Source organism: Olea europaea, chromosome 22, assembly GCF_002742605.1.
Source record: "Olea europaea var. sylvestris chromosome 22, O_europaea_v1, whole genome shotgun sequence".
In the NCBI taxonomy this organism is placed as follows: Eukaryota; Viridiplantae; Streptophyta; class Magnoliopsida; order Lamiales; family Oleaceae; genus Olea; species Olea europaea.
The window spans coordinates 14,044,061-14,052,112 of NC_036258.1; the positions used below are offsets into that span (position 1 = coordinate 14,044,061).

At 30.8% G+C, this 8,052-nt stretch overlaps 1 protein-coding gene across 2 annotated transcripts in view; it reads right to left on the reverse strand.

Annotated features, from left to right (window-relative positions):
- The window catches only part of LOC111371783 (probable phospholipid hydroperoxide glutathione peroxidase), a 24,431-nt gene extending 20,141 nt beyond the window's left edge, over positions 1-4,290 (reverse strand). For both annotated transcript variants that reach the window (XM_022993936.1, XM_022993937.1), the window contains exons 1-6: positions 4,043-4,290; positions 1,595-1,671; positions 1,196-1,257; positions 570-688; positions 174-341; positions 29-82 (exon numbers count right to left, since the gene is read on the reverse strand). In XM_022993936.1, the coding sequence (XP_022849704.1) occupies positions 50-82; positions 174-341; positions 570-688; positions 1,196-1,257; positions 1,595-1,671; positions 4,043-4,093 (510 nt within the window). In that variant the 5' untranslated portion in view covers positions 4,094-4,290 and the 3' untranslated portion in view covers positions 29-49. The remainder of the gene's footprint in view (positions 1-28; positions 83-173; positions 342-569; positions 689-1,195; positions 1,258-1,594; positions 1,672-4,042) is intronic.
- Positions 4,291-8,052: the final 3,762 nt, after the last annotated feature.

Below are 8,052 nucleotides of genomic sequence, written 5' to 3' on the forward strand. Positions count from 1 at the left end.
GGATGTTTATTACTAGTAACTGAAAGACATAACAAGATGGCTCTAATGCTTAAGCCTTCTCGAGCAGCTTCTTTATGTCCTTCTGCAAAGTACGAAGGGAACAAATTTTCAGTTCTTGATTACCTTGCCAATGCATGAAATTGAGATTGCCAGATAGTATGGATGATATTTACCTCGATGCTAAGAGGAGATGTTGTGGGAGCATAGCGATCAACAACACGCCCCTCTTTGTCAACAAGGAATTTGGAGAAGTTCCATTTAATACTGTCCCCCAAAAAACCCCCTTTGCTCGACTTGAGGAACTTGTATAGTGGAGCAGCATTGGAACCATTTACATCAACCTGAACCAAGAAAACACGATCACGGTCAAAACCCTGTCAACAAATTCATCTAATAGACATATATCATCCTCTTTTTCATCTTAATAATCTATATTGCCGTCCACAAAACAACCTTCATATCAACTTTTTGCTAATGCGCTTGTTTCCCTTTGTCATAATTAAGATTGTTTGACTGAAGAAATAGTTCATTTATAAAAACCTAGAAATAAGCTCCTCAATGATTATTACCTTGTCAAATATGGGATACTCGGCCTTAAATCGGGTGCAAGCAAACTGTTGAATCTCTTCATTAGTGCCAGGTTCTTGTGAGCCAAACTGATTGCATGGAAATGCCAGAATCTCCAAACCTGTGCAATAGGCAAATAACAATTCATAAATTCTGGCACTCAAAAAAACAAAATAGGGCTTTAAAAGTTATTACGTTTCAACTTGCTACTGGTTATACCTTTAAATGGAACAGTAAAACGTGACACATTTTACCGAAAACTTACCAAAAAATGCACTTGGATGTAAAAACAGAAATAGATTTATTTTCACGTATTTTTTGTCATAATTATTGGTTGTAAGTTCAAAAGTATCCCAGTTTATTAATCTGGCAACTTCCCATTTTTGTTGTCAATTTCAAGTATATATACTAGTATACTTAATGAGACAAACATTGATTTGAGATATTCCACGCTATAAATGAAATTCCCATCTACACTTTTTTCTCCTAAGCATCCAAATTTTATTTCTTCTTTCAACTCTCTTTAGTCGCATGAATATGAAAATTCAGCCCAATGACAAAATAAGTAAACTTCACAATTATTGTCCAAGTGCACAATCAAAGCGAAGAAAAGCAAACCAAATCAAACCTTGATCCTTGTACTTCTCATACACCTTTGTCAATTCCGTGTAATTTGAATTGGTGAGACCGCTGCAGCAAACAAGGAATAAGATAAGTTTCTTCAGAAAAGAGCGCAAGAATAAAAATAGGCCACTGAATAAATATACAGAAAATGCAATATTTAATACAAATGAAAAATAAAAACATGGAAATTGGCTTGCAGGGATACCAATAAAAACTGGCTTATTTCTATCACCTTATCGAGTTACAGACTTCTTGTCTTTCGAAAAGAAATTATTGCAAAACAAAATCATTCTTCATTATAGAAGTATTTATTATTATATATTACGATATCCATCGAAAGCATAAATTGAGACTTTTCTGCAAAGAAGAAGAAAAAAAAGCAATCGAAGAAGCTACCACACACCACTGCGATGCAACATTGACGATTAAGAGGACCTTTCCTTTGTAAATGCTCAAATCAACGTCATTCCCTTTAGCATCCTGCAACCACAAAATTACAGAACAATAGCAATTTACATTAGATAACATGTTTCATTGAGGTATGCTAAGATAACAATGGAAAAATTCATTCACATTCAAAAACATTGAGACAAATTCCAACAATATTTACGAAAAATAAGCAATTTAGCTCCAACTAAAAGCCAAAATCCATTCCAGACAAGATAATCCTTTTTTTTATTATGCTACAATAAATGAAGGCAACTTTAGGGGCATGACGTCAAACTATGAGAATCCTTTTATGCACACACAGCATTAGAAATATGTCATGAACATATCCTATTTTTGCAGCACGTAATACAAGGATGGGGTAGGATTTTATAAGCGTTTTACATCATAAACATTCCAAATAATAGTATAAACTAATGGTACTTTTGGTGCGTTGGACTAGGCCCCATCACAATAAACGATAGATCTCTTGTCAATGGAGTATATAAAAATGCAAAATTAATTGTTCCAATGGTTATTGGACGTATATCTATGTTTTCGATTGCTTACTGAAATTTAAATGTTGAGTTTTGATCACTGAACTTTGAAAAATGTTGTACGTTACTCATTGACATAACTTCCGTCTCAAACCTCTAATGGAATTGATGACATAGCTGACAACGCACATGCCCCATCACATCGTTAAACTTAGAGATAGTCGAATTTTGACCACTAAATTTTGAAAAATGTCTTCTATTACTCACTAAACTTTGAGGTGATTGAATTTTGGCACTGAACTTTGATATATTCGAACTATGCCCACTAATATCTAAAAAACCTTTTCTATTACTCACTATAAATTTGGATATTATTAAATTTCTATTTATCTCCCTTTAAAACAAAACTCTTTAATTTTCATGGTCATTTTAATCATTTTTACATGTAAACTTAATTTTTTTTTCATTTTAACCACTCATTCTAAAAAAATCACTATTTAAAACTTCTTTTTTTAAAAAATAATGACCATCAAATAGGGGCTAAAATCCGTTGTTAAAATTAAAATTTAATTTAATTTTAATAATAAATATATTGTGCGTTTCATTGCAATTAGTAGTTACTTCCTTTGCACAGCTTTGCAAAACGTCTTCTATTGTTCACAATAAATTTGAATTTAATTAAAATTCTTTATTAAGATTTGAATTTTATTTTATTTAACAATAAATTTATTGTGTGTTTTGTTGTAAAAAATTCAAATATTATGATGATAATGGCTTAAAATTCTACAAAATAAATTAAAATTAAATTTAACTACTTTGTAATTGAGTAATCATTCTTAGTGGTATAGACAATACTTGCAAGACAATGACTACTAATTGCAATGAAACACATAATATATTTAATGTTAAAATGAAATTAAATTTGAATTTTAACAACGAATTTTAGCCTTTGTTTGATAGCCATTATTTAAAAAAAAGAAAAAAAAAAAAAGAGGTTTAAATAGTGATTTTTTGAAGAATATGTAGTTAGAAAGTTGGAAAAAGAATTATGAGTTTATGTGTAAAATATTTTATTATATAAATGTATGGTTAAAATTGAGAATGAAAATTCAAGAGTTATGCTTTAAAGGGAGATAAACAGAGGCTTAATTAAATTCAAATTTATAGTGAGCAATAGAAGATGTTTTACAAAGTTTAGTGGCCAAACTTCGACTATATCAACGTTCAGTGGCCAAAATTCAACCTCCTCAAAATTTAGTGAGCAATAGAAGATATTTTTCAAAGTTTAGCGGCAAAAATTCGACTATTTCAAAGTTTAACGGTGTGACGAGGTGTCACATGTGCATTTCGTCAGCCACGTCATCAATTGCATTAGAAGTTTGAGACGGAAGTTATGTTAGTGGGTAACGTATAACGTTTTCCATAGTTCAGTTGCCAAATCTCGATATTTTAAATTTAAGTGACATAGATATAAGCTCCGTGACCATTGGAACAATTAACTCTAAAAATGCTAAAGTAGATATGATATTCTCGAATCATTCTCTTATAATTTCCCCCCAACTAACAATAAAAATTCAAATTCTCGTGCAACTTTAACTTAAACTAGTTACAGGAAAACCATAAATGTCATGTTTGGGGAGAGGATTGGACATGATCGGCCAATACCATAGACTTAAGATCTTAAATATCTCCAATACTGCACATCAAAACATGCCCAACAATTTTACCTACCACTATTACACAACAATAAAGAAGATCATGACAAAAAAACACATTTCACAAAAGATTCCAAAACATCCATATCCTACACAAAAAATATTAAGAAATAAATTATAAACCCCACCCCACCCCCCCGGCCAAAAAATAAATAAATAAATAAATAATTCTTAACATCATCCGAAACTTAACAAAAGGTGCAAATTGGATACCTTAACAGTGAAATCATGAACTGATTGTGGGTTATTTGAATTGCTTGCCATTGAGCGATCTAATCTCAAGCCCGACAAAAACAGAGGCGTTCTTGAATTATTATCAGATGAAGCCACAGAAGACAAAAACCCTTTTTCAATCGACCGAGAAATCAAAGAAATTGATAAAATAGGCAGTGAATTAAAATGGGCTTGTCTTATAATTGAATAGAATTGCTTTGAATTTCGAAATCGAATTGAGGAACATAGCATATGGAATGATGAAACAAGAGTAATGTCAAATTTATAGATTTGTCAAGGGTAATTAGCACAGAACACCCTAATCTTTGCTTCTATTGTGGAATACCCCTTATCCTTTTATTTTGGTCGAAAATCCCCTATATGATATTTTCTTTGCAGAATACAACATTTTCTTTTTCTATTTTCTCAATAAAATCTTGTGAAATAATAAATATATCCTCATTTTTAAATAAAAACAATAAAGAGTTAATTGCAACTGGAATTCCAAATTTTTATATAAAAATGCAAACAAATCTCAAATAAATGATTAAAAAATTAAATGAACATATAAGTTAGTTTTTATATTTTATTTAAAAATTAAATTAAATAAATAAAATTTTCACTTCTATTTAAAATATTGTCGACATATAGTTAGTTTTAATAAATTTACAGTAATTAGTATATATATTATATATATGTAAATCAAATGAAGGACGACAAGATCATCAATAATATATCAGTGGTTTCTTCATCAAAGAACTATTAATAATCATTGATAATATAATTTATGATGTTGTCGTTGTCCATTTGATTTACTTATATATACTAATTAAAATAAGTTCATTGAAGACAAAATATAAGATAAAAATTAACTTATACGTTGTAATACTATAAATAAAATATAGTGAAATTTTTCTTTATTTTCTTTATTTTTTAAATAAAATATAAAAACTAATTTGTATGTTCATTTAGTTTTTAAATTAATTATTTGAGACTCGCTTGCATTTTATTTTCTTTAAATGAGACCACAATTATAATTAATTCGTTATTTTTTCTTGTTTTCTTTTTGTTTTATTTAAAGAGAATGGTATATTCATCATTTCATTAAACTTCGTTGAGAAAATGAAAGAATATTTTGTATTCAGCAAAGAAAACGTTATATAGGGGGATATTTCATTAAAATGAAAGAATATGGGATATTTCAAAATAGAGGCAAATGTTGTTAAGCATGAAAAGTCAAAATTGTGAGCTTGCTATCGTAAACTTACTTAGGGATGTCAATTTGGTTTGTCGTTTTGGACGGTCCGTGGATCGGTTCGAGAAAAGGCCGAGCCTACCCAACTCGAGGCCAAATAGAATCGAGCCCAAGCCAGTCCATGTGGCTCAACGAATTGACCGTTAAAAAAATAAAGTTGCAGGCAACACAACTGCCAACAATGGCAGCACACAGCTGCTTGCATCTACACAGGCAGCTAGCTACCCATGTTTTATATAAAAAAAAAAAGTGAGCCAACTCGGATCAGCTCAAACTTTCGTCTCATGCACTCGTGAACTTTAGGTTCATGCGCTCAGCTCGTCAAACGAACCTCCTGCTCGGCTCAAGCTTGAGCTCGTCCCGAAATCCATGGGCCGAGTTTTGATGAATCGAGCCGACAAGCCGACCAACTATTCAGACCTTTTGCCACCTCTAATTACAACTTTGTTTTTCTAAATGTTTTCTAACGAGAGGGACACAAGATATTCGCGTTTTGTATGAAATATGCAACACTACAAATATTGAACTAAATGAGTTCTCGAATGATCTTTGAACATATAGCCCCCGTTTGACCCTCATTTTTTAAGTAGAAATGGGTGGAATAGTATTTTTTTGAAAAATGAGTGGTTGAAAAAGAAGTAAAAATTTTCGATTTACGTGTAATATTATTTTATGGAAGATTGTATAGTTGAAAATATGATAGAGAAAAATAAAATGTAATGGGGGCCAAACGGGGTCATAGATTACAAGTATTGAAGTTAGGGTCGTTATTGGATTGGATTTTAATCTGAATCTGGTCTGAATTCAGTGAAATTAATGTGAGATGAATTTAAGATCTCAATTCTATAATCCGATTAAAATTTGAATCCGATAATCCGTTAATTAAATTGAGCAAATATGAATATAAGTCAATTCGATTTGATTTTATATAAATAGTTGAGTTAATTAAATATTTTTATGGCATGTTATTTTGTCACTTAAATAAAGCAATTTCGAATAATAAAAAAAAGTCGTCAAATTCAAAACATGAAAAAAATAAAAATTTATCTACATGTACACCATCAATTGTTTGTACGGTATTTTCTTTTGCTTTTCATAAGGTCACGAGTCATCCTACATTGGCTTGCATCAAAAAATAAACCAAGGGAACAAGTTATAAATAAGGGATAGACCATTGCTTGGATTTTTCACTATTTGGGCCGTATTGATTTAAAATACAGGCCTAAATAATAAGTTAATTTCAACATCGATTTTATCTTTCTAACTTTTTAAAATTTTGGATTGGATATTTGCTAATATAATAAATCGAATATAAATTTAACAATCAAATATTCACTGGATTATCGGATCGGATCGGATCAATGAATTATTCATATTGGATCCGATATGGATAGAGTTGATCCATTTACAGTTGTAATTGATATAGATAAAAAATTTATTATTTATAAATAGGTAATGTTTAAAAAAAATTCTTTTATCCCTAAATTGAAAATATAAGTTTACGGTAGTAGAGAAATATGATTTCTCAATTCTTAAAAATTGTAGTGATTCGAAATACACAATTTAATTTACAAATTGTAACCAAGATGATAGCAATTTCAGGCAATAACTTGTGTGAGCACTATGCATTCAATCTATTTGGATATTTCTGAGGTCATTTTCTAATGGTTGCTTGTCAGTTTTATGATTTATCCGCCTATTACAATGGATTCTTGATCTTAGAACATTCTAGAGATTAAGATATGTTCTTCGCCTACTCATGTGGACAGCTGGAGGGGCCCAGAAAAGAAGAAAAAAGAGTCCTGCTACTATGACAGGGCTAGAGACATTGAAATTCAGATCAAAGGCTGAGGTGGCCCCTTGTAACAGGGGCCTGTTCCCGGCCCTATCACGGTAGGAAAACCTAAGAAAAATTCAAAAGAGAAGAAAAACAATAGAGAATTTCAAGGGAAAAGGTTGTGGTGGTTACTGAGGTGGCGCAGTATTCTACGTGAATTTGCATTGGAAAAACATCAGAACAAATTCGTATTGTTAGGACCTTGATATGGTCTTACTCATTCTATCTACTTGACGTTATGTTCTTTTTTGAATTTTTTTCAAGCTTGCTCGAATTGGATTATGTATTGATACACTTTCGACTCAATATAATAGCCTACATATCTCATATTCCTTGGACTTTGAGAAGCAATCCCAAGTCCCAGAGTAGGATCCTCCTCGTGAAGGCGCACTGCTAAGTCTCGTTTAACAAATGCCTTTATCGACCAGAGCTTAATTAGAAACGTAAGATTTGTCAAATTGAAATGAAATAATAATAATAACAACAACAACAATAACAACAACAACAACAACAACAACAACAACAATAATAATAATAATAATAATAATAATAATAATAATAATAATATTTGATAGGTTGTACTAATTTGTATCACAGGAACCCGACACAATATGTGAATCCATTTGTGAGTCACGGGCTGAAAATTTTAGTAGACTTTGGGTGAAAGAGAGAAGATTCAACTAAGGTTATTTTTGATTGCACCCCAATTCCATGGAAAATGAAAATCAAATTCCATCTTTTCAATTTTTTGTTGTTTGATTGACAAAATTTTTCCTAGAATTCGAATTCCACCTTTTATGCCATAGAAGCTAATTTCCATATTTTCCTTGAATTCCAATTCTCACCAAAATGGTGAGAATTGGAATTCTCGGTTACTGTAGCAATTTATTTATTTATTATTTATTTTTTTTGGCAATA